This window comes from Esox lucius, chromosome 25 (genome assembly GCF_011004845.1).
Source record: "Esox lucius isolate fEsoLuc1 chromosome 25, fEsoLuc1.pri, whole genome shotgun sequence".
In the NCBI taxonomy this organism is placed as follows: Eukaryota; Metazoa; Chordata; class Actinopteri; order Esociformes; family Esocidae; genus Esox; species Esox lucius.
The window spans coordinates 11572850-11600037 of NC_047593.1; the positions used below are offsets into that span (position 1 = coordinate 11572850).

The 27188-nt window shown below is 44.3% G+C and overlaps 1 protein-coding gene across 3 annotated transcripts in view; it reads left to right on the forward strand.

Annotated features, from left to right (window-relative positions):
- Nucleotides 1-7847: 7847 nt before the first annotated feature.
- dlc1 (DLC1 Rho GTPase activating protein) overlaps nucleotides 7848-27188 on the forward strand; it is an 82484-nt gene continuing 63143 nt past the window's right edge. Inside the window, exons 1-5 of one of the 3 annotated variants that reach the window (XM_010888485.5) lie at nucleotides 7848-8754; nucleotides 10417-10575; nucleotides 11590-13673; nucleotides 20552-20701; nucleotides 21895-22029. In XM_010888485.5, coding sequence (XP_010886787.2) covers nucleotides 11736-13673; nucleotides 20552-20701; nucleotides 21895-22029 — 2223 coding nt within the window. In that variant the 5' untranslated portion in view covers nucleotides 7848-8754; nucleotides 10417-10575; nucleotides 11590-11735. The remainder of the gene's footprint in view (nucleotides 8755-10416; nucleotides 10576-11589; nucleotides 13674-20551; nucleotides 20702-21894; nucleotides 22030-27188) is intronic. The other 2 variants (XM_010888487.5, XM_020043884.3) reach the window with 2 other exon arrangements.

Consider the following 27188-nt stretch of genomic DNA (forward strand, 5'->3'; position numbering starts at 1 on the left):
TGGATGAAAAGATAATGATTAACTTTATATCTTATAGTTTGGGGAGCGATCTTAGACTTGCTTTGGAAAGCAGCTGCTTTTATATGATTATGGATATCAATGATTACACGATTTGCCTGACTTAGCTCCCACAGTCCATCTAGTTATGTAATCTAGATATTCTCTGTCAACTCTGTCCACAGCACTGCTCATACCTGTATTTTTTTACTAATTGTTCACTGAAAATGTACAGTCAATATTTTAAAGAACAATGTGACTTCATAAGTAAATGTATTCTGATCTTCACCCTGCACAGCCAGAAGAGGACTGGTCACATCTCATAAACTGGTTCTTGTTTGTTTTCTCAGTTCTGACATTTCCAGGAGGTTTGTCCTAGTCAATGTACATATTAGTGCTTGCTATTTAGGGTCTTAGGCTATGTATTTTTATGTGAACTTTGTGATAACTGCTGATGTAACAAGGGATTAATATAATACATTTGATTGAATGATTGAGGAACTGTTCAAAAAATTTTGCGACAACCTCTTGTCTTGGCAAGGATGGGATGTAAATTACCCCAATAACTCTCACTCTTTATTTTGAGCAGCCATGTTAGGCTTGGCCAGGTATTTTGATCATAAATGATTATAAATGTACTGTGCTAATCTAACTGCAGCCAACATCTTACAATATGTTTCACATTCACCTACAAAAGTTCAAAGTCCAGCAACATTAGTCAGACAATAATAAGATGCTTTTTTATAATATTTTTACAAACCCTGCAATAAAGCAACTACTTAGATTAGTCTAAATATTTACAATACGTTGAAAAAACTGTATGCATAACCAATTATAGATGTAAAAGAAAAATACTTCACTATACTGGGGGAGTAAAATTGGTCGATTGTTGAATAAATTGTGTTTTTATATTAAATGGGGCGCAGACCCTTAACATGACATGTCTCCTGGTCTTCCCTTATCGCACAATACTGGAATTGTACTAGCTATTCCAGGGAAGTTTAGGATGGGAAGGATAGTACTGTGAGTGTCTAAAGCGAGTATAAGGAGATTGCAAGTCAATGCAGTCTGGTCTGACAAGAAAGTTTAAAATGGGAAATAAAGCAGGCACAACATTTTTTTTTTTAAACATTCACTTAAAACGTTAACTGCAGATGTCTACTGGTCATATTTGCTTGTGTTTATGCTAGTAGTACAGTATCTATTGCCTATTGCCCCTTTAAACACCAGTTTTACTTTTCCAGTTGAACTCTCAGAATGGGAGACCAGATACTGATGGAAGTGTTGTTGAAAGCCCAGTAGGAGGCACTCTAATCTCTGCTCACAAGATTAAATCCCAACGCCCCACCAAGGAATTGCCTTGCACAGGGTTCCTTCCTGTATTGTGTTGGGCTCCTTGAGTAACTTTGGCGGTGTTGGATTTATAATGGCCAAATGTAAGGAATTATTTTCATTACGATGAGAGTATAACCACTGGAGTGCTGTTCGAGAAAATCCAGGCAAGTTCTTGAGACTATAAGCATCTCATGATTCACTGTATCAAAGACAGCAGTTTTGTCTTGAAGCAGAAATATGTTTGTGCCATCTGTATCTGATTTGTATGCGTACTTTTCTTTCCTATCTGTATTTCAGGTGAAATGACACAATTAATTTGCTGACTTACCTTGAGGGGGAAAAAAATGTGTTGGCGCCACCTTTTGGTGGGTTGAACACCTGGTGAGTTGAAGTAACAAGTGTTTTCTCCATTGCCCTCCTTCTAGTCTGGCTTCATGATTACTGCAGCCGGCCCAATACAACCATGTTATTTGGTGGAAAAACAATCACAGTCATTGTTGTCTTTCATTCCTCCTCTCTTTCGGTTTCTCTTGATTCCATCTAACCAGCAAAAAAAAAAGAACGTTTATATTTTATAGTGTTTATAGTCTTTTAAGGAAAGGGTGCATAAAGAATGTGACACAACACTAGAATATAGTTTGTATATTGAAAATACACCAGACATTACAGACAATATTCTACCTTCCCCACATATTCTACGGTCCACCCTACCCACCATCCCGTCAGCCGTAGAGCAGTGCAATACGAATTAGCTATTATGATATCTATCAAACGAAATCTCATTTAAAAAGCTCAATATTTTTTTCTAATTCAGATAAATAAATCTGTTACAATTATAATAGTTGAACTTAGCTACTGCCCATAGTTTTTTGATCACATGCTCAGAAAATGTAACTCCTGGCACACTTTTTTCTTACCGAACAGGCACTGTTATACCGTATCTATTTTATTAGGCTGATTGTGTCACATGCGAATCAACCATACAGCACAGCTGTTATACACACCCTGGTTGAGCTAGTGGACCAATCAGAAACTTAATCTCCATCTCTATGGTATTGCAAGGTTTTTCTGATCTGTGCACTTCCTGTGTGGGTTGGAACGCGGATCCATTTCCTGAGGTTTATGGCTTTGCTTTTTATCTCCCCCTTTTTCTCAGTCCAAAAAGCACCTTCTGCCTTGGGCTGTTAGTTTAGATGACCTCAAGGCAAGAAAAATATTTAGCCAATTCTGTCATATTGCCCATCTCACCCCCTTGCCACAAACTAGGGCACAATCAGACGTACATTTTGAACATATCTTGATGAACCGGCGGTGAGGGCTAAAATTCCTCACATAGTCTCGCTCACAGTCAAAAGTATTTTGATTTATTTTCCGTCATTGGACGTCTGAATCGCCACAACTGATGACTGGACCATTCATAGCATTTCATACAATCCTCCCCTGTCTCCAAAGCAGGATTAGGCGGGGCTGTTAAAGTTCTATTTCACAGAAGTGAAGGCGCGTGTAGACTGTGTATCACAGGCACGTGTATCACCCCCACTCAGCCAACATCTATCTTCCATATCCCTCCATCACAAGCAGCCTGCAGCCTTGGGTCCCTCCCATCACCCCCTGATTCTATCTTTGCCCCTCCCATCACCCCCTGACTCTGCCTTTGCCCCACCCATCACCCCCTGACTCTGTCTTTGGCCCTCCCATCACCCCCTGACTCTGTCTTTGGCCCTCCCATCACCCCCTGACTCTGTCTTTGGCCCTCCCATCACCCACTGATTCTGCCTTTGCCCCTCCCATACCCCCCTGCCTCTGCCCTCACCCCTCCCATCACCCCCTGACTCTGTCTTTGCCCCTCCAACATCCCCTGACTCTTTCCCTGGCCCTCTCAGACCCTGACATTCGAGCATTTCCTGCGGATGCTGTTGTGGCAACCGTATCCATGGACAACAGTCCTTTCCTGGCTGTGTAGAGGGGATCTCTGCCAGAACAGCCGGTGTCCAGCATCAGCTTTGTTTTAACCAGGGCTCTCTGTCATCAACAAGCCTTGACTCTGGCTAGGAAATAAGCCAGAACACACTGCAATGTATGACCGGATAAGACAGCTGGGGCTGTTTAGTGACTTATGGATTCTTAAGAGAGACACTTGTATCACTGATAAAAGGTGTCCTAAAACACCCAGTCACTGTAGATACAAAGCACAAAAAAGAAAACTGTTCTATCCAAAGCATGTGATGTACTGGATTGTGTGTGCAGTGTTTCAAAAGTGGAAGTGGAACCCACTGCCCTGGAGTTCCTGAAACACACTGGACCTCATACCATGAAGGGTTACCCACCAAAGCATACTTACTGTTTATAATTTGAATAGGCATCTTTAAATCTGCTACGTCCTGTGTGCACGGATTTCCTTTAGGTTTGGTGTGGAGACGAGGCACCCTGTGGTCTTTGTGAGTCTTCGGTTGACCTTTCTGAATGCAGGCTGCCCAGGGGTGGATGACTAAATGAAATCCAGCGTAGCCAATTGATTTCTTGACCCACGTGGCGTCCTCGTCCAAGGCAGGTCCGATGCCTGGAAAAAGGAGAATCTGTGGGCGTGTTGACCCACTGCTCCAGACACCGCAACCTGAATGGTTTCTTTCCCCGTGCCGTGGCCCACAGCAACTAGTCATTTGTCATGAGGAGACTAGGTTCACCACATCAAACCGCCTTCAAACTAAATAGCTGCATTTATCTGCACTCTAAACTCTACTTGTCTACCTGGGTATAGTTACAATACCAATACTGTAAATGTGTACATCAACTGTAAATTTGTGTGTGTGTGTGTGTGTGTGTGCGCGCGCGAGCACTACAATTCGTATACATGCATGTATGTTTGAGTCTCTCTATGGGACTCCACTTAGCAGCATAGCCTGTCAGTGTGTGTGTGTGTGTGTGTGTGTGTTTATGTCTGCATGCTCGTCACTCGCTCAGGTAGTCAAGTGTTTGTGTGCGAGCCTGTGAGCACACATGGAGACCAGCTGTTGCCACAAAGATTTTCCAAAACCCATGTTGAAGACATGTCTGGGACGTTCAGGTTTCAGAGCTGGCCATAAACTACGCAGCGCGTTAAGAGCTGAAATGCTGTGTCATACAACATTGCTTAGTTTTGCCCTGAATTATCTATCTTATTCATGTCCAGCCAAACTGGTTGAACCCTGAACACAAAAACACACACACAAATTGACTAAGTTATTTAAATTAGGGCACCAAAGTTGATTGGGCTTTCTAATACTCTCCTTTTACAACTTCTATCCCTAAACACTAACCTTAAGCCTAACCTTAAGCTCAATCTAAACATAACCTTGTTAATCTAACATTTATGCCTAAACCAAACCTAGCCCGAATGCCTAGCCCTAAACCGAAGCGGTAATGCATACATTTTGCTTTAATGAAAACACAACCTAAAATTGTTTTGGCTTTTACAAAACAGGCACAGAAATTGTTTTCCCCTATTAGTAATACATTTTGGTTTGGGGACATTTTAGTCCCCATAAAATAGTTTGCTTAGAAACACAAACAAAAACTTTTTAAAAAGTGCTCGCTCCAGGCACACACAGACACCCCAGAGAGACGATAACAGGGATTATTTTAGCCTGGAAATGATTATGCTCTGCATCCCTACAGTAACCCAGACTTCCTGTTTCCCATGGTCGCCGTGGGTCCAACTGTCATCCGCAACCAACGGTCAAGACCCCCTCTTTGTCTACTTCCACCCACGCGGCCATGGATTCAGTTAGGTCAGACCAAAACAGCACCTTATCCCTTGTGTCCCTCGTCCTTTGCTGCGTCAGTCATCCTCACACTTGCCTAAAAGGGGGGGGGGGGGGGGGGGGTCAGTCAATCTAACCCAAGCAAAGGCATTCACTGTGCATGTTTTGATTTGTTAAAGAGTTGGAAAGGGTGAATGAAATGATGGCTGTGTGGTTTGCAGATGTTGTTTTTATCTACCCTTTAATCTGAGTATGTGTGGGAGTATTATAGAACATGGCTGTGTGAGGTGGGCCTAAAAGGAACACAGCAGAAGGTTCTGAAAGCATTCTTTGTACTGGCGAGGACTCAGAATGGCTAGGTTTTGGGTGGGATGTGATTTTTTTTTTTATCGCCCAACCTTTCCGTCAGGAGCTAGGCGGACTTTACGTCCTCTTGGCGTCGATGATTTAGGCTGGAATCTGTCTAATAATAAACTATATCAGCAAAGAATTTGAGTGTTTCCTTTGGGCCGTTTGCGCTCCACTTAAGGGGGGGGTTGTGATAGATTTTAGGGGGCATAATGAATGGGGCTTTCTTCATCTCTGCCTCTCCATCTCTCTCATGTAACCTGGCGAAAGTTCACCTGACCATTGACCCTGCCTGCCAGAATAGCAGCTTAAAGGGGTAACTCTCATCCCAATTTCACTAAAGTAGGCATTTAGGTGAAAAGTTGTCAGTGGGACGAAATGTTCATGGATATAATTTTTGGAGCATATGAAATGTTTCGAGTGGCAAAAAAGAAATCTATATTTACTGTATTTTTGTTTTATACCAACTGTCAAAATGGAGAACAGAGCTGATGTTTAACTAAGCTTTAGACTTGTGCTTTTTGCCTCAAATAAGTGCTTTTCAGTATAATTACTCTTTATTTGGTCTAAAATTGGGATGTAGGCTTTTAATGACTCATCTAGGATAAACACACAAAAAACTGTCAAATATTACAAATGCACTTAGTCATTTCCGCGGATCCTCATATCCAAATAGGTCACATGAACCCCCCATGCAGACAAATTCCACTAGTAGTCATGACTTCGGCAACAAGTGAGGGAGACAAGTAAAATGTCCCTACTGTTGAACAACCTGCCGCGTTCTGCAATTAAAATGATGTACTGGCCACCCCTCGGAGCCTGGTTCCTCTCTAGGTTTCTGCCCTTTTTAAGGAGTTTTTTCTAGCTATTGTACATCAACACTGTTGTTGCTTGTTCTTTGGGGTTTCAGGCTGGGTGTTTTGCAAAAGCACTTGGAAAAGGGGCTTTTGTTGTTTTACATCAATCAATCAAAATACATTTGATTGATTGATGTAAAACAACTTAACAATGCAATAAACAATGCAATCTCGCGAATAACATGGGACCGAGCCGTGACGCGGGTAGGGTTATTTTCTTTTCCGGGCAGAGGTTTTGTAAGAGCCCACTAAAACTACAGGCCCCTTCCAGAGTGGATACTCACCAGAGAGGGTGTAATGAATAGGCCGGCTGACTCATGCAACATTGCACTGGCCTGTCCACTTCACTCACAGCTGGTAACCACACGGTAGTGCTAGAGCGCTCGTTCCCGTGACCGGAGCACCAAGCACACGCTGTGACACACAGAAAATGCCTTGTATCTGGTGCAGATCCCGCCGCGACCATCTGCGTGTCCCCCGAGACCCAAAATGGCGGGTCAGAAATAGGACAGTTTGCGTTTCCCACACAGAGTTTCCCCCAGGCCCCATCTCATCCCATCTGGATGACCCAGAAAAGGAAGAGCTCTAGTGGGGGAATACAGTTTTTTTCCGTTGTTTAGTAGGTTTTTCTGAATAAATGTTTTGCGTCACTTTTTTTTATTGTTAATGTTTTCGAATCAAACATTCATCACGAAAGAAAACAATGTCTGCCCATAGATTGTGTACCAAAGGAAAACCAGAAAATTATGATGGGCTGCATTTGTTATATATATATTTATGTATGAAAAATAAAAGAAAAGTTATGATGATTTTGTTTAATTGTTTTGTTCTATTTGCTAAATACAGACAATCTCTTGTGGTAGTAGCCAGGCTAGATTGGGCTTGTCGGACCCAACAGAGGATCCTAGCCTCGGTGTGAACTTTGGAGTTATGTAGCATCTTCAACAACAGATAAATTAAACCAACCATACTGAATTAATTTTGGTATGGTGTTTGGAGACGTCCTTTTTCATTTCTTTTCTAACGTCCTCAATGTCAAGCTGTGATATCAAAGGCCTATGCCTTTTAAAGTGTGTTGGTGTTACTGACCGACATGTCTATATTAGGGAATGAATGGTCGGCACTCAGAAATGCTGTAACATTTTTTTGCTTTGAAGACTTCCTAAAACGCAGCCACTCTGAAATCAAACTGCCACTTTGCCCAGATGTGTCCCCAACAGAAATGGCACATGTAAGAAGCCAAGAATGTATCCTCGTCTAGTGCCATATTCCCCAGGAATGTTTTTAAACACACTATGCCTTAATGAGTCATTTTTTTTAGGTTTCTGCATGGATGCTTGTTTTATTACAGGGTGACAAGAAGGAAAGAAATGGTGTCTCAGAAAGGACTGCCAAAACATTACTGCAATCTCTCTTGGCCCGTGGCCCGAGTTTTCACAAAGCGGTCGGTCTGTTACAAATCAAATCCAACTGGAGGGAGTCATTCCCAGCTGAAGTGGAGATGCAGGGTAAGGAAAAACCAGAGTGCGTGCAAGATATATAGAGAGCGAGAGAGATAGAAGGTGAGAGGGAGGCAGAAAAGAGGGGGAGAGAGAGAGAGAGAGAAAGAGAGCGCGCAGAGGAAAGAGCCTGGGAGAAGAGTGTGACTCGAGATCGAGAGGGTGTTTTGGAGAGGAAGTTGTCCTGAAAGGGTGGGATAATGAATAGACGGGAGGACTGACAGGATCTGGTTGGTGTGGACAGTCTTGGAGGAGCTGTGACAGAACCAAAGAGATAGAGCATATAGGATGTGACTCCAGCTCCCTGTCAAGCGACCCAAGAGGGGGAAGAGAACAGGCGGACTGGACAGAGGAGAGGGGTGAGGAGAGCACCCCCGCTCCAGTCCACCCCTACTCCAGGCGTTCACCGTCAGCAGAAACCCTAATGCGATCAAGATGGAGCCTCAAGCTATCTTTGGATTTCATACTACCCTCCGGCGTGCAGGCTGGCTCCCGTTTCCTTCTCTCCCCTCCCCAGGAAAGGTAGCGTCTGTGATGAACTGGATTAGAATCTGCTAACCCTGAGAGAATTCCTGGACCTGGATTTACTGTAGCACCAGAGTCAAATGAAAAGGGGGATTCGTGTTTTCTTTAAAAAAAACTTGAAAGATCAAATTTGTTTGTGACTCGGCTATGAATCCGACTTTGATTGATGGTTAGTTCTTCAACCCCTTGAAGTGTTTACCCTCTGGTTTTAACTGCTACTGTGTGGGGCTCAACCTACGACAGAACATCTCGTGGTCAGAGCATTTTACAGTGAAACAAGCCACCTTGGCACTTCAAAGTGGCGTGCGGATTTCTCCATTGGAATACGTCTTACTTACTTCAACAGGAGTGCAAGTTCTAAATAGTCTAGTGATGCGGTAGTTTATGTCAGAGGCTGAAGTCCCCACCCAACACCATGGCTAGCATCCAGAACTGGTCCTGAGGATGTACAAGGTATTAGAGTGAAAGTTCAGCCTAAATCTTTTCATGAGATTACCTTTGGCAGCCCGGAATGCTCACAAGCACGTTCCATTTTTAACGCAAAGATGGAAATCGTCTGGATTTTACATTTATCTCGCTGAGTTTAATGTGTTTTATATATATATACAACTGTTTTTCTTTTACATTATCTTCTGTTTCACAAATTTTATGGTACAATAGAATCTCTAGAATATTATAGATAATATGATATAAAATTAAGTGTGCCTTTGGATTTGAGACACTACTGAAGAAGCAGCAGAAGTAGTAGTGAACAGACACTCAAATTAGATATTTCATCATATTCCCCATTTGGCGCAGCCAAAATAAATGCGGTTTCTTTTCCCTGGGTCTAAACATAAGTCAAAACACAACATAATATACTAATTAAGTACCTACTGTAAAACCAAATAATGTCTTTCAGTTCCTGGAACAACACATGGATTTAATGTGGCTGGTTTGTTGGAATCAGATTTTAATCCTAGCCTGATGTACCTGTGGTAGAAGAAAGTTCCGTGCAGTTATATTTAATTGCCTATATTTAATTCTGTATACCTCCTATCCTCCAATTTGGAGTTGAGGACTGTGAGGAGACCTTAGGTAACATTTCTTTTTGCGGTATAGTTGTTCCAGTTGTAGATGGTGGCCAGGGAACAGATGCATTTAGGGAGATCCCATTCAGTGCAGATGTTGATCCCTTCTCACAGCAGCCTTGGCAGCCATTAACTTACATTAGATCTGTCGGTGGGGAGTGGTTAGAGAATCACTGTAACAGTCAGTTGAAGTCTTTCAGAACTTTTAGCATTGAACTAAAATACTTTTACAGGTGAAATCTTTATGGTTTGTAGAATAATAATGCATTAAAAAGGGTAACTTGATCAGCTTTTGAAAAATTGACACAATGTATTAAATAACCATCCGTTGAAATCCTTCTCATCACTTCTGTGGTGCTGATACCAGTGATGCTGGATCAACACCACAGATTGGATCACACATTGATTTGCGTCAGGTCGTTGAATGTTGGTTCAGCTGAATTGTGATATGGAACGATATAGAACTGTGTGGAGTTATACCTCCTCATCACTCGAACTGTGTGGAGTTATACCTCCTCATCACTAGAACTGTGTGGAGTTATACCTCCTCATCACTAGAACTGTGTGGAGGTATACCTCCTCATCACTTGAACTGTGTGGAGGTATACCTCCTCATCACTTGAACTCAGCGTGTTCTTTAGGCAGCTTCTTCTCCTCTAATCTTGGTTACCCAGAAGTAAAATTGTCTGTCATCTTTGTATAAAGGAAAGAGGAAAAGTCTCCTCCCTGACAAAATAAAATCTCTTGCTCAACCCCCACTTTTTGGAAGACTTCAACCAGTGTTTAAATGTTTCAGGAATATTTACTGTATATCCAACTTTGACTTTGTAGCTCTGGAATCTAGTTGATACCGTATATCATTTTTATATATCAATGTTCCATAGCTTTGGGTTACCTAGCGTGGTCTGAGATCCCTGGGTTCTCAGTGGCACCTTAAATTGCACCTTTTCCCAATTCTGATTCATCCAAATAATCAATGATGAAAACTCCAAAGCAGGAACTACTTCTGTTCATTAATCATATTGTTCTCTGTGGGCCTTGACAGGTTCTTGCTGTTTAATCTGTCTACAAGAATCTGCCCAGGAAATATTATTTCCCTTCTTACATTCCTTCCCAGTAAATGTAACAAGCCAACAGCCTGCTGGAGGGAGACATGCACGCACGCGTTTGAGGTAGAGACCCACTAATCGATTCAAATAAAACAGTAGGTACATAATGTGGTACTTTTTTAACAATATTTTGTATTGATGGAAACATTTCATAATCTTCACTGTATTATTTTGTTCTCGTTTGTTCTCTAGTTCTCGTTTGTCCACCAACAGAAGAAATTAGGTGATCTGTAGATTTGCAATATAGAATTTAAAAAAAGTACAAATATTTTTTTATAGCAACATACAGAATCCTAAGAATCACAACAAATATTATATTGACACATAATGGTAATGCGTCGAGGGGTCCCTGGAAATTCCCAACCCTACTCATTAATATGTCTGTAATGAATCGGATGACTTTGAGTTAAGTGGAACACAATGGTTTCTTTATGACCTCTGATGAGAACAAATTAAATTGCTCATAACATACAGTATACTCATAACATCCTGGACTGGTCTCCATAGTGAAATATCTTGTGCCAAAATCTATTTTGCAGAGGGTGAAAGGTATATGTACAATATGGAGATTAACCAACTTTTCATTTAATCCGAGCTTGATATAGACTGCCAGGATGTTTGTCCTATGTTTAGTTTGAACTGGTTCTTTTTTCTGTTAGGGAATTTTACAAAGAGGTTTAGAAGCCTGTCACTTTTCCTAACCAGTCACAAGACAATCAGACTAGACTGAGAAATTAGGTTACAAAAATATACAGATGGTCTTTTTCTTTATTTTTCTCTGTGGTTGATACCAACCAATGAAGGTAATTATTTTGTGTTGTAAGTTAAATAATTCAAGAATGAGCATGAGACATGTGGTTCATAACCATAGCAATAACTGGGATTCCTGTCAGCTTACAAAGAGACTGCAGAGAGTTTAGAAATTTCAAAGAACACAAACAAAATATGATTCCAGTGTTCTTATTAAACTTCCTGCTCAGTTTACCCCCCTGATGTTTATAGTCATACTGTAACATGCATGATTACCTTTTCCAGAATCTGCTAACCCCATAACATGAACAGCTCATAACCTGAGTAACTGTTTCCCGCTTCATCTTCCTTTCTCACAGCAAGCTCAGTAGAGCTGCGCCGCCATTTTGGTTCTACATCTTCTAAAGGCTCTATGGGATAGAACAAGAGCTGTATCGGCTGGTCCACCATTTTGGCTCTAAATCTTCTAAGGGCTCTATGGGATAGTAGTGGGTGACGTCCCACTATGCCTGTTGCCATACGAAAAAGAAGGTGGGAGGATCACGTGACCCATCGCTCAGGTCTAAAATACAGTTTCGACGACCTTGACCTCGTCTGCTGCCATGTCGTCAGCATTGACCGGCCTCGTTCTCGGGTTGCGTCGGGTGGTTCCAAGCAGGGGCGCAGGGTGAGATGTGCCTCAATGCCAGAGTGCTGTCACCAGCCATGTCCCGACGGCCTCAGCGATGACCCCGGTCGCACGTTTGGGACATCAGTTAATGCAAAGGACAGTGGCGATCTCTCTGAGCCTGGGCACGTGGTTACAGAAGGCGACTGTGATTCAGCTGTTGTCCCTGTGTTCGAGGCCGGCCTGGAAGACGGCTCTGGTGGTGCTTTTGTAGACGATGACCTCACTGGAGGGCAGAAGGAGTCTGAACCTGCACAAATGACGGACGCTGGCGAGGACGCTGTTGGCAGCCAATCTCTCAGTGACCTCAGCGATGGGATTCTTAAGCCAAATCCAAACATCTCCTGCACTGCTGATAGTGGTCATGAGAATGGGAACACTGATAACGAGCATCCCGACGCTGTTGATGACTGCGGCCGTGTCGTTGTTCAGTCTCCCTCTGTTGACAAAGGACAAAGAGCCTATTCAGACAATGGACATTTCAATGTTGGTGAGCTAACTGGCAGATGTCCAGAACTCCAGGAGACAATGGCCGATTGCACAGACCAACACGGTGGACCTCCAGAACATTCAGAGGAAACACAGAGAGGGTCTGCTCGTTCTGAACTCGAATCCAAAGGGGACCTGTTCACCTCGGATGAAAGTAACGTCACTGACCAAAGTGAAAGAAATGATGAAATTCACCTGGAGAGGGTACTGGATTGCACAAACAAATCGGAGAATGAGAGAGATGAAATATCAGATGTTATAGCTGAGATCTTGGAAGCCCCTGTTACAGAAGTTGTGGAGGCGGAAGGTATGGAGGTGGGATATGTTGAGGACGATGCCTTAGCGAGTAAAGCTGCAGAAAGTGTTAAAGACATTGACAGACTGAGTGTTCAGATTAAAGATGATGAAATTGGCTATGAATCCGACCAGATTTTGAGGGGACGTTGTTCCGTGTCAGCCGACAGCAGTTGTACAGAACAAAAGCAGAATGAGATCTGCAGGAATGATGAGACGCCAAGTTGTGAAAGAGCTTTGGACCAGACAGAGTTGAGAAAGGATGATGTTGAAATGGAGATGGAAGGAAACCGAGGAGAGAAAAGGGCTATTGGAAGTAACTATGAGAAAGCCCCGGAAGACAATTCAAGTGTACCCTTTGTGATGGATACGTGTGTCACAGTACAACATTCTGAGGAACTAGAGAATAACCCATTAGCTGGACAGCAAAATCTGGAAAATTCTAAAGTGTGCAAAATTGAGGAACTGCCCACTAGAGAAGATGTGAATATTCTTGCGAGACATGTACATGGTGATGACCAAACGATGGAGAATATAAGTGGTGCCTTGGTTTCCGAAGACTTGGCATCTTCTGAAGACGAAACGTCTGCTGTAACATCCAAAGTTCAGGGACTGTACAGTGATAGTAGCTCAAAACTGGACACCATCCATGAGATTAACCATTCTGAGTCAGAGACTGCTGACCCAAAAATAGAAACTCTCAGTCAATCACTGTGTCCTGAGAAGGCAAACGATCCAATGCCGGAAAGATGCCACAGCAATTTGTTAGCCCCTGTTAGCACATTATGTGAATCACCTGTTCTAGCAGCAACAGACAGCCACAAAGAACAGGACAGGCCTGGTGATAAAGAAGGTACAATGGAGTTAACTGAGGAAGTAGCGGAGCCAGGTGACTGCAGAAACCCTCCCCTTGGCAACAAGGTTTTCGATGTGAAAGTCACATCCCAGGATGACAAGGAGGAGGACCATGTGGTGAGACTTCGCACAAGAAAGGTAAAGCTATAAATTCAGTGCAGCATTTTACTATTGTTTATGTTTGTGTGTGCACTGAGTAGCACTGCACAACTTCAAATCTGGTCCTTTGTTGCAGTTAATGACAGTTATTGGGAGGTGGTAAACATTAAGCCCAGAACACAAGTAAGGGTGTCTTGCGCTGTGCCTGGCATGGCTTTCGGAAAACAATGACTTCACTTTCAAATGCTTGCAGATCTTGTGACTACACTAAGGGCATCTGTAAAATGTTCTACACTTTCCCAATGTTCTCCTGCAAAGCAAGGTCCTATAAGGGCATGGAAGATGTGTGTAAAGGCTTTGGGAACACACAGCAATGGGTGCAGCTGGAGCAGCCAGAACAGCCTTAGCTATTATCCCTGAGGTAAAAGACTAAAACTCAACTATGCCACGTTCCTCCAACTGTTTATGAGGAGTGCTATCCTGTCAACAGACAAATACCTTGCATTAAACATTTTAAAGCCATAATATTAGCTTGCCTGTCAAAAGACAAATACCTTACATTACAACACACCATAGCCATGATGCTAACTAGCCTGTCAAAAGTCAAACTTGCTCTGTTCACACCATTAGTGATTGTGCTAGCTAGCGGATCAAATACCAAATATCTTGCATTGCTGTTTACACACAATTTACCAAATATCTAAGACTGTTAATACATATTTAGCTGTTGTGCCAGCCTGATAAAAGCAAGTAAAAATTAAATAAAATAACTCATACTGTTTATGTACTATTAGCCATGGCTTTAGTGAACAACCACAACAAAACCTTTTATACAGATCTGTCAGGTCTATTTATGAGCCTGGCTATTTTTAAAGAAGGCACGTCATTTTGTGAGGAATTCAACCACACATTACTAATGCCACGTACTCTGCTTCTCCCTGACAATACTGTGTAGTTTTGGCCACTGTGGTTGTTGTAGTTCACCTTGCAAACCTCTAGACATTTTGATGGTTGTTATGGTGAAACCTCTACCTTGTAGTTAGCAGTCGGCGATGTGACATTTTCTAAACTAAAATAAAGTAGTCCTTGGTGGCCTCTGTAGAGAGAGGTTTGCCTGCTGAATGAGTAATGGGTGTAGTCTTGAATTGTTCTAATCTAAATGGTAATTCACTGTGTGTTGTCACCGGTCCAATTATATACTTTAGTGCGATCTGTAGACAGGTAATCAAAAGGCTGTAAAATTGCATAATGCCTCTGGGTGTAATGTGAAGTTGCTTCCCCATAAATTTCAATATTGCGTAGCATTTTTTTCCCCCAGTCATTAGAGACATCAGACGACGCTTTGCCAAAAACAATCCCAAAGCCAGTGAGATCACTGCGGAAAACATGGAAAACCAATGAAGCTTTTATTGCCAACGTTTCCTGTTTCAATCTCCAGCAGGAGAAAGAAAATGACTCTGTTGCACTGATTTGAAGGTGACTTAAAAAAGCGACTCCACTCGTAAGTGAACAGGACGCCAACATAATGTGCCATATGGGAAAAACATTGTCATTACAACAGCACAGCAGTGTTTCAGAATGGATTCTGCTGCATCTTGCCAATTTTCTCAGATAATAGACTATTTATGCACTGAAGCAAGTCCGTATGAGATGTTCCAGGTCTGACTCAACAATTCCTCCCTCTCTTGCTCTCGCTCGCTCTCTTTCTATTTTCTTACTCCTAGAACTCTCCCTCTTTTTCTTTAAGTTCTCCTTCTACTAGGCAGTTGAGGTATGTAATGGCCCATGTTGCATCTGATAAACCAGAACCCTAAAACCCCCCTCAGCATATAAACGTTAAGAGACGGAGCCGATATGGAGTCTTGTATTATTTGCTTTGTCAACACAGCCTTATCAGCAAGACAAGATATGGCCTAAAATGTGGTTATTTCGAAAAGAATAGTTTACCAAATTTACCAAATTTGGTCCAGGCCACCCCAGACCCAGGTCTATGCCTCTTTCTAATGGCCCAAGTAGTAATTTAGATCAGCTCGATGTGGTCCTGATAGGCCACATAATAAGAGTCAGGGCCCTTTGGATGCTTGCAATAGAGTCTTGAATGGCCTGAAAAAGTCTTCAATTCAGTTTCCGCAATCAGAATAATGTCATTAGCGTATGGAAATATACTTAGTATGTAACCAGAAGAGTGAGGGGAGGAGGTGAGGGAGAAATCAAATTCAAAGGACAAACCCCTTTTAATGGGAAGGCAGCTTCGCCTATGGGGCGGTCTCACGGTATTGGTTTGGGTAATAATTTTTGCTGCCCCGGCACCAAAAGAAGTTTCCGGCTTTTTCCATTGGTGGCATTGGTGGGACACGGATTTGGGGAGTGTAGTGTTATTTTGTAGCACACACATTTCTCTGTCTTCTTACCTACTTGCTTTATTAATGTTCCTCACTGGAAATGTAGCAGTTTTGAAAGCGTGGAGTTGTGTGCCAGAAGGTTTGGGGTTCGCAGACCACAGTGGACAAGGGCAGGAGAGATCTCCCTTTAGCCTTGAGTTATGTAATGCCTAAGTCCTTTAACCTCACCCCAGATGGAATCAACGCAACAACCCAAGCTCCATGCTATACGAATAGAACTACAGGACTCTAACACAGCATGTTTCTAGCTTAAAGCTTTCTCTTTTGGCTGTTTCGTCTTCAAAGGCTATGTCATACGTGGTTCATTTCTTATCACTGCTATTAACTGACACATCGAAGCCTTATCAGACAGGAAGATACAGTGGTGACTGTGGGAATATGCAGAGAGAATCTATGCTAGCCCTTCATTTTGGTAGGGCTGCTGTGCCTATTATTTCTCATGGAATTATTAAATAAGCTCCAACACTAAGCTTTTATTATTGCCAGTAAAGTCAAATAAAAATGTAGATTATATAGCTTGGTCCTACTTGAATCAATATCCTGCGTCTGCCTTGTCATGGAAGCCCTAGAGGCTACGATTACTAGATTATGGCCTATTGTGAGGTCAATAACAGATGAATACTTCATTTTTTGTATTAAAATTATAGCGGTAGCGGGCCATTCAAGTTTTCCTGTGGCGCTTTAGTCCTTCTAATCCTTGCTATCACCCTGTCGAGCTAAGCAATGTCAAGCTGCCCACACACACTGCCAGCGCCTGCTGCCTTCCCCCATCCAGGTCCTATGACTCCGGCATCAGGAGACCTGCAGGGAAAATTAGCGCTGACCCGTACCACCACAGCGACCTTCTGTTCTGAAAACGACCCTCCGCTGGTGGCCGGCGCAGGTCAAGCCCGACCAAAACATCCCGACCCTTACACAGTTTCTTTCCCCGTGCTGCGGCACCTCAGTGACTGTCCAATCATACCAACAGGTCTATGCTCACCACCTCAAGCCACCTCGAAAACTGTTGACTTAATAGCTGCGCTAAAAACTCTTCCTACATCCGCCACGCAGTGCAGCCATTGGTCGGGCATGAAAAAAGGCAGAGAATTCCAATTCTTCGTGTGAGCTTCACTCGTGGTCATGAGTAAAGGGGTCTGGACGAGGCCAGTTTGGCGTCTCGTCTGATTCTTAGGGAAGTTTGTGTTGCTGTGCCCTCCGCCCTTGTTTTCACTCTCTTGCAGCGAGTCCACGTGGCTGGTTTACCAATGAGCTGAAATTGCACAACATGCAGCAGCCGTAGATTGGCCATAGTGCCTTAGCCATAGATCGTTTAGCACGGAGATACTCAATAAATGAAGCCATTCCCCATTATTTTAAGATCCAGGCAGGTCCGTTCCGGTCTGCTCATTGCTCATTGTTCCGGTCTGCTCATTGCCTCTCAAGGGTTGCCCCAGAGAGGACTACCTTCACAGTGTCAGCACACAAGGTTGGGGCGAAGACGGGGACTGTATGATGGTTGCTCCTTACCAGAAAGAGGCAATCCCTCTGTGGGACAATAAGCAGACTATTTAGGCTATACAATTGCTCTGCGTGAAATAAGAAAACACATCATCAAGCGGGGTGTCTCTGTTCCTGGACTGTGTCTGGCAATGCTTATGAAAGTGTGACAAGCTAAGGGGATAGTGGAAAATCATTTCCGTTTCTTGCAGGTGGCTGACATGAATGATGTCAAATGTCATTAAGTCAGAGTCTGCAAATTATCTGAGGGATTGAAGTGGACTTGCTCTTATTTGGACAACCGGAATTCGGCCAAAGAGAGAGAGAGGTTCAGGGAGAGGCAGAGAGAGATGGATGGAGGGAGAGGCAGAGAGAGAAAGAGAGCTGGAGAGAGAGGCAGAGAGAGAAAGAGAGTTTCAGGGAGAGGCAGAGAGAGAAAGAGAGATGGAGGGAGAGGCAGGGAAAAAAGATGAGGGAGAGACAGAGCGAGAGATGGAGGGAGAGGCAGAGAGAGAAAGAGAGATGCAGGGAGAGGCGGAGAGAGAAAGATGCGGGGTAGGCAGAGAGAGAGAGCTTCAGGCAGTTCACACAGGATGGAATCTCAGCAACAGGAAGTGTCTATGGAATGTTTGTGAGAGAAACCCCTAAAGACAAAATCGTGTTAGGAACAAATAAAAAACCCAAATACCTCAAAAAGCATTTTCACCCCGTCATTGCTGCAGTTTCTCACTCAACCAGTAATTTTAGGTAAATAATCAAAGCCCTAATTTGTTTCAGTAATGCCTAGAATTGCATTAAGAGATGTGGAGTTGCACAGCGAGCCCTTACACAGTGGGAAAAGTTAAGCATCATCATGCCATGAACATTTCCATTACATACATAGCCAAGCTGTGTTTCTGGGTGCCCTTTCAGCAAATCCAATAGGAACTGCTCTGACAGGCTAATTCGGTCCTAAGTGGAGAATAAATGTAAGCTTGAGTGAGTCACAAGATGTTATTTAGGAAAGCCAAGCGTTGGACTGGTTGGTGGCAGAGCTGGGCAGTGACAGGCTCTGGGATCCAGATCTACTCAAACTATTGCCATATTCATCTGGTCGTCTTGTTATGCGCTGTTAGTGACGGCCATGATGCCCCCAAGTCCTTAGGGTGGGAAGTGGCCTGACCGAATGTTCAGTTCACTTGCTGATGCAGTTGCAATGACTCGGCCAAGTGCCTACAGAAGATTGTTGTTGATTGAACGTGTTGAATCTCATTACATGTACATAGCTGAGTGGCAAACTATGTTGTGCTAGCTAACAAATTAAATGCTTGTCGTTTAGCTTCTGTGCTAGCTAGCTAAAAATTTGGCTTTGGGATTAGAGAGCGCAAATAACATTGTTTCTTAATCATCTTATAGTTATCTATCCGTGGCCATCTAGTTCATCTTACAAACAAGGGCTTTCTACAACAATAGCGACATTAGTGAAGCTAGCTAGTGATCCAGCTAAAACCTTCTAAAGGAATCGAACAAGCAACTGTCTTTGCAGTCCCATGCCACTGCGTTACTCACAGCAGCACACGTACGCTGGGTTATGCCTGAGTGATTGGTATGAGCTCAGTCTTGTAAAGTGGTTACAGGGGTTTGTTTGTGCAGACTGTAACAGGGTTTGTTTGGAACTAATGAGCCAGGCCATATGATGTCATCCCCAGGGCTTTCTGGAGAGAGTTACAGGAAGCCCCGCCCAGAGAAGAGAGAGAGTAAGGACAGGGAGAGAGAGAGAGGGAGAGAGAGAGAGAGAGAGAGAGAGAGAGAGTGGTGGGATGGAGAGAGAAATTAGTGAGAGGAGGGATGCAGAGAGTAAAAGAAAGAGGGATTGAGAAAGTAGTAAGAGGAGGGATGTAGAAGAGGGTAGAAAGACAGAGCTGGGAGAGAGAGGGGGTTGAGATGCATTACAAATAAAAAAAGACATGACAGTTAGAGTGATAGGGAGGAAGAGAGAGAGACATCCTTTATATTTTAGTCACGTAGCAGTGCTTATCCAGAACAGCTTCCACTGGTCTTAATACGGCCACACCACCTGAGGTCAGCGTAAGACCTGCTTTGACAGAGAGCCCGGGAGGAGAACAGTAGCAGGTAAACAGGGGATAGGGAAATCATTTGTTAAAGAAGAAAGCAGACAAAGAAAGATGAAGGCAACAAGAGAAGACTGGGGAGGGGGGTGAGAAAGGGATGAGTTAAAGGAGGGACTTGGTGGAAGACATAAATAAAAAATTGTGAGAAAAAGACATGAGGGCAGGAGAGGTTGACCGATTCAGAGTTCAGATCATCTGAGGAGTGCTTTCCCATGATTCTCTCAAAATCTTTCCTATAATCTAAATTGAATCAAAGCTGATCTAGATCTCTGGCATGCTCGACACCATACACTTCCTGTGTCATTTACTAGTCCTCAATTCAATCAAACACAGCGAGGCGGACTGGAGAATGCAACGGTTCTGCTCAAAATGTTCATGCCACATCTTAGGACTACGGGCAAGAAACAATAACTACGCGTCTTGAGTCTGTGTCATGTAGTTCTGCATTTCAGTTGACTTTAGTTGATGCAGTAGATGTAATAGATGTAGTAGATGTAATAGATGTAGTAGTTGTAATAGATGTAGTAGATGTAATAGATGTAGTAGATGTACTTGCTCTCTTCCCTTAAAGGAGAGCAACAGGGGACAGGCTTATTAGATGACTGTCAATTAGCTTTATCTAACTACCAAATGGAACGTAGAAACAGATGGAAAGGAAAATAAATAACGGACACTGTCCCCAAGCGTCCTTTTGTGATAAATCCTCATTAAAGCCACGCCATGAATGTCAGGCGCTCTTGTCTAGAGCAATGAGGGTTAAAGGCTTTGTTCAAGGGCACAACCTTCTTGGTCACCGGTCAAATGGTCAATCACACCGATTTCAGATATTCTAAGTAATATCTTAGAATATTTCTTAACTTCCCTTGTTCCCGTTCTCCCTCCGTCTGTCTGTCTGTCTGTCTTCCGGACCCCGTTGATCCTGCAGAGTTCTAGGGAGGAGAGGGAGCGTTCCCGTTTGGACTCGATGGTGCTGCTGCTGATGAAGCTGGACCAGCTGGACCAGGAGATCGAGACTGCCCTCAGCTCCTCGTCCTCCATGGCCAGCACCCCCACCCTCAAGAGACACGACTGCCTGGTCAGCATCTCCACTAGCCCAGTATCAGGGGCCCAGTATCAAGGACCCAGTATCAGGGGCCCAATATCAGCGGCCCTGTATCAGGAGCCCAGTATCAGGAGCCCAGTATCAGGGGCCCAGTATAAGGGGCCCAGTATTATGGGCCCAGTATCAAGGGCCCAGTATCAGGGGCCCAGTATCAGGTGCCCAGTATAAGGGGCCCAGTATCAGGAGTCAAGTATCAGGAGTCAAGTATTAGGGGCCCAGTATCAGGGGCCCAGTATCAGGGGCCCAGTATAAGGGGCCCAGTATCAGGGGCCCAGTATCAGGGGCCCAGTATCAGGGGCCCAGTATCAAGGGCCCAGTATTAGGGGCCCAGTATCAGGTGCCCAGTATAAGGGGCCCAGTATCAGGAGTCCAGTATCAGGGGCCCAGTATAAGGGGCCCAGTATCAGGGGCCCAGTATCAGGTGCCCAGTATCAGGGGCCCAGTATCAGGTGCCCAGTATAAGGGGCCCAGTATCAGGAGTCCAGTATCAGGGGCCCAGTATCAGGGGCCCAGTATAAGGGGCCCAGTATCAGGGGCCCAGTATTAGGGGCCCAGTATCAGGTGCCCAGTATAAGGGGCCCAGTATCAGGGGCCCAGTATCAGGGGCCCAGTATAAGGGGCCCAGTATTAGGTGCCCAGTATAAGGGGCCCAGTATAAGGGGCCCAGTATAAGGGGCCCAGTATCAGGTGCCCAGTATAAGGGGCCCAGTATCAGGGGCCCAGTATAAGGGGCCCAGTATAAGGGGCCCAGTATCAGGGGCCCAGTATCAGGGGCCCAGTATCAGGGGCCCAGTATCAGGGGCCCAGTATTAGGGGCCCAGTATCAGGGGCCCAGTATCAGGGGCCCAGTATCAGGATTCCAGTATCAGGAGTCCAGTATCAGGGGCCCAGTAACTAGAAGTTGAAGTGATTTGAAAACACTTATAAAGAATACCCATACATTTTAGCTATAAAATATCACATGTACTTTTATTATAAACCTGTATCGGGCACAGCCAGAAGACTGGCCACCCCGTTCAAAGCTTGCTTTTTAACTAGGTTTCTTCCTATGTTCCTCCCAGCAGCCGTGACTTGTGCCTCTGTCACTGCGTTGTTTTCTTTATGAGGTTTTTAGCTGAAGTAAAAAGGGCCATATGAAATCAATGGGATTGATTGATTTCTTGCAGGAGGTGGATGGCTCAGTCACCACCACTGGGACTGGTTCAGGCGCCTCCCTTTCTGTGACTCCTTCACAACAGCATGAAGCCCAAACCACATCTCCTGGGCCTACAGCTGCTACAGGAACCAAACCCAAAACTGGGGTAAGTCAATAATCTTACACATTTTATGTTTTAACCCAGACTACAGGAATAGCCCAAAATACTCACACTGATAACCATTTTTTTTTAAATGGTCAAAGAATGTCAGATATGCAAAACAGTATACTTTTGTCCATACAGAAAATATACAGCAAAGGTGCAAGGTGCCCAAAAACAAAAAGACACAACATATGAACAAAACGATTCGGCCTTATGCCATCAGTGCTAATCAGTGCTCTTCCAGAATACAACCATGAATCAACTATATAAGGGCTTTTATGGAAAGTTTTTGTTACATTTCAAACACAAACCAACCACGGGGTCTTCAAGGTTTGCCTTATTTCTATTCCAGTTTGTGACCCGTCTAATGTGGTGTCAGTCAAACGGGGTTAAGGGATCTGTGGTTCTGTCAAGCTTGACAACTGCCTCTTAAGGGGTCTGGCCACCCAACTGAGCAACTCCAGCGGGAGGGAGGGGCCTTCTCTCGCCATGCCAACGGTGTGCTTGGGTTTAGAAGGGAGAGGGCTTAGTCCTGTACATACCTCGAGTCCTGCCAATCCCTCTGTCTATCTCTGTTTACCAAACAGTCCCTCCAGGAGTGTTTGCACTGCACTTAGGGAGAGGGTAAAGTCATACGCACCAACAGGCAGGCAGGCAGGCGGATAGACAGACAGGTAAGACAGACAGGCAGATACACAGCCCGGCAGATAGACAGACAGACAGGCAGGTAGACAGACAGACAGGAAGATACACAGACAGGCAGATAGACAGAGAGACAGACTGACAGAGGGTTGGACGGACAGACAGACAGACCAATTGACAGAATGACAGACAGACAGACCAACTGACAGAATGACAGACAGACAGACCAACTGACAGAATGACAGACAGACGGGTGGAAGGCCAGGCTCTCTCTGACTTGACTGGTAGGAATGTCGCCCAGCCCTTACGAGGGCCCGGGTCCCTGGCAGACAGCTAAAGCCTGTAATTAGCAGGTTCCAGGGGCCTTGAGCCCCCTCCGTCCAACAAAGGGGTCAGTAGGGATGTCTGAGGGGTGATAGGACAGGCCAAGAGGGCCAAAAGGGGCCGAGGTCGGGGGCGGGCAGGGGGACTTTGTTCAAGGGAGATTTACGTCTTGACCCCTTCAGTCGCTCACTTAATGGCTTTTCTGTCGGCCTGTGTTGTCTTTGTGTTTTGGGACAAGGACACAATGAACTCCCAGGTGGTGTGACCATTTATTGAAGGATTCATGGACAGAGTGTTCTCCAGTGTTTGTTTTTGAGTGTTGTCTTGTGAGTGAAGGGGACACTGGGTTAGAAACCGCTTTCCTACTGACTAATGTCTTTAGACATCGTGAGTTGCCCGTGCCGCTCTGCGCACCGAAGGCTGTGTTTTAGGGTGTTGTTTTATACAGTGACGGATGTGTTTCTGGCTAACGGTGGAGCTTGGTGATACTATAAGGGCAGGTCTGTGTGGCGGGGCTCCAGAGACGAGCCGCCAAAAGCTCCCCTACTGTTTGGCTGTCGGTAAGCTGCAGAGCTAAGCTAAAGTAAACACCTCTCTCACTGTGCCTAATGGACAGTGTAAGAAGAATTAGCCACAGGAAAGCCAGATCACATTGAGTGTGCGCCTATGACTGTGTGTGTCTGTGTGTGTGTGTGTTTGGGTAATTCTGAGCACCTACAGAGCATACTCTATGGAATTTGTGAGTGTGTCAATGAGCAATTGATTGATTGATTGAAGAGGTGATGACTGTCTCAGTGTTGGTTAAGAGGATGTCAGTCTTTATTCGGGGTATGTTGAGGCGCCCATTTCATTTACTCAGATAGCACAAGATGGAGATGACAGACAGGATTATGGTCTATTTAAAATACCATGATCAATAAATATACTGACATTTTCCTGACAATGAAACACTGTTCAAGATTTAGCAATTTTTGAATATACTATTATTCTTATCCTAGCATTGATGGATGTACAGCTAAATGAAGTGTGGGAAGTTATAATCTCAGAGATGAATGTAATAGTAGTTAATGTCTTTCAAGAGGAACAATGTAAACCAATGTGTTCATTGAACATTTGCAAAAGGGAATTAAATATGTTTTGCCAACTTGAGCATAAGAGCGATGAGTTCCCCTATTTTCTACCTCTCTTGAAATTGGTACTCTCCAGATGCACTGGTGTGCGGGGTGACATAAGCAGAACATTCCAACCCGAATCGATTCCGGGGGGTGACTAACTGAGATATAAGTCAGTTGTGGGAGGTGAAAAGTCTTGATGGGAACAGGGAAAAGAAGAATCTGGATGGGATTCCCACAGTCTGAGAACTCCCACGAGGGTTCTCCCTGGTTCTCACAGAGACTCTGCGCGATGATCCCCCCCTCTAAAAAAGACAATGACGTCACCCGTTCCTCGAGATCCCTCTCCCGCCATCTTGTCATCTCGCTGTACTTACCGGAAGGTTTACGCATAGATCCTGGGGGGGTTATACTGCTAGATGAATTTAACTATGGAGAGATGGAGAGAGAACGAGAGAACGAGAGAGAGAGAGAGAGAGAGAGAGAGAGAATCATAAGCATCTCCTTCCCTGTATAGTCCACAATTTGTGTGGGCCTTGGTCAAAAGTTGTGGACAGTTGGGATTATAGAGTGTCGTGTAGGACACATTTTGAGATAAAGATTGAAATAGAGAATGTGGGCAGGGCATGCCACAGGGAGATACCGAGACAGACCAGCTCGCTCATCACGCACCAGGCCCCGTGACTCAGACTTGACAGGTCGTATCAATGCGAGCGGCGCCAAAGCGAGTGACCCCTGGCAACGCTGATGCCGGCCCACCCGGGACGCGGAATTCCATCAGGAACTAAGTCACCCGGCAGCCCCGAGGTGGGTTGGGAGGAAAGGGAGGAATGTGCGGGAAGACGGGGCGAGAGGCGCACAGGCGTCTGGCTAGCGTAATGCAACAGCTTTCAGGAAGGTGTTAATGGACGCGAGTTGTTGCCCACCTTCGCATATAGCGCATCCGACACGTAAGCTTCAGGAAGTCGCGTCTGCCTTGATGCGGTGTTTCAATGTGCAGCGCTCTGCACCGTGCCACTGGCCAAGACCCAGATGGTATGCTTATTTAATTAGGGAGGCCTATTGGATTATAAACAGGAAATGAATGAGGGGACGGCCGCTAATCGGCTGTTTATGGTGTGCGGGGGGTTGGAGGGTGTTGGTGGTGGGGGGGTGGTTCTGAGTATGTTCAGTATGAAGACCGATAGGGCTGTGTTTGTGTCTTGGACATGTCTGTGGAACAATGCTGGCTTCTGCATAAAGCCGGCTGAAGGGTTCGGAAAGTTCCCAACAGCCTGATTTCTTCCTTATCTTGTTGATGGTGGTGGTCTACTGTGTGTGTGTGTGTGTGTGTTTGGATTCCTGCCATTTCTTGATGGGTTATGTAAGCATACCATGTAAATACAAGGTAGATTGGAGATTGGACGTTGTGCTAAATGCCCCCTATCTCACCCACACAAGCATCCATCCAAATAATCTCTTTTTTTCTGTATTATGGACAACTGAGAATTTAGAACCATTAAAAAACAATTTACCCCAACGTTAACCCCAACCTAACCCTAACAACTTAAAACTTTAACCGTTTGACGCGTACGATCACACCAGTGTGATTAGAACGTCATGTTTAGAACGCACCATTAGCATGCCTAGCTACAAGTAACTTAACAATGGCTGGTCAGACCGCGCTGTTATTTACTCTCATTTAGCTCAAATAGTGTTTATAACTTTATTTCCTGACTGTAATTGTTTCAAGACCACACTATGATATTAACCAGGTAGAAAGCATTCAAATCGGGACAGGAAGTGTTACTTACGTACCAACAGACAGCCAACACTAGTACACAAAAACGAATTATATTAGCGACTACTACCGATCAAAACTATTGCAAAAACTTTCTAGAAGTTACGTTGTATGCATTTTATATAGTTTATTCATTTTCACTGCACTAAATAACTGGTCACGATTTGTTAGCTAGCGGGCAGCTGACGTTTTCTAGCTAGCTACAGTTATAAATCAACCAACTTTTGCAGCTCTTAGAATTCGAGTCAATGAGAGAAGCTTGCAATGCAATGCATGTAGTGTTCCTTACCTAGCAAGGTGACTGTTCAAATGCTGGTGTGAGTTCAAATGCTGCAGAGTACCGAAGTCACGTGCAAAAAAACTCACGCTGGGGGATCGGTAAGGAATATTTGATACTCACGCGTGAGTTAAACTTCAATCTACATTTAAACTTTCGATCCTACTCCTAATGTTTAATCCTTACCGTAATCCTTACCCATAATCCTAATTTCTACGATGTCTATATTTTTTTGTCTGTGATTACTTTTTGAAGGGGTAAGGCTGAACTATACATTAAAATTATGCATCTTTGATAAACCAAAAGCCTTTCAGATTCACCAATGTAATTCCCCAGTCAACATCCTTCAACAATCAGGCCGTCAACTTGACAACGGGTTATGTAACCCTGATAATGGCTAGTGTCCGGCTATGTGGCTTCGGCATGTTGTTCTGAATGGACACTTGACTGAGGTATGCCACAATGTATGACCTGCAGCTCTCTCCCGGCACAGGTGTTAGGTGAAATGTTGCCACAGCATAGTTAGCGGCTATTCTCGGCCACGTTCTATTGTTGTTGATGGGGGTATTTATGGCCCTGTGCACCATGTATCCTGGCAGGTGGTTCTCCTTCTTGTCGTGTTTTTGTTGCAGAGGGACCGTTATTGTGGCGGTGAATGTTACCCTATGGCAGGTGTCTTCCTTCCTGCAGTTGCGTTTGTTATTGTTTGGTCGGAGGCTCATGGTGGCCGTGGCGGGTTCCTGTCACTTGTGTTGACCGAGGGGTTAGGTCGTGGCAGCTAGGCAACAGGAACAGCAAGTTAAATGGGGATGTGGCTGTTTGCCCTTGCGAGGTATGTGAGGTGCTCTGTGACAATTTGATCTCATTAGTGTATTACCATTTTACCAAATGAAACGGTGTTCTTTTGTTTAATGTTTTATTTTATATGTTATGTAACGTCAAATTTTCCCTAGAGCCTAGAGTGGTCCAAGCTGCTACCTATGGCACATATTGCTGCAATGCGGGTTTCAAACCGACCTACTGCTCT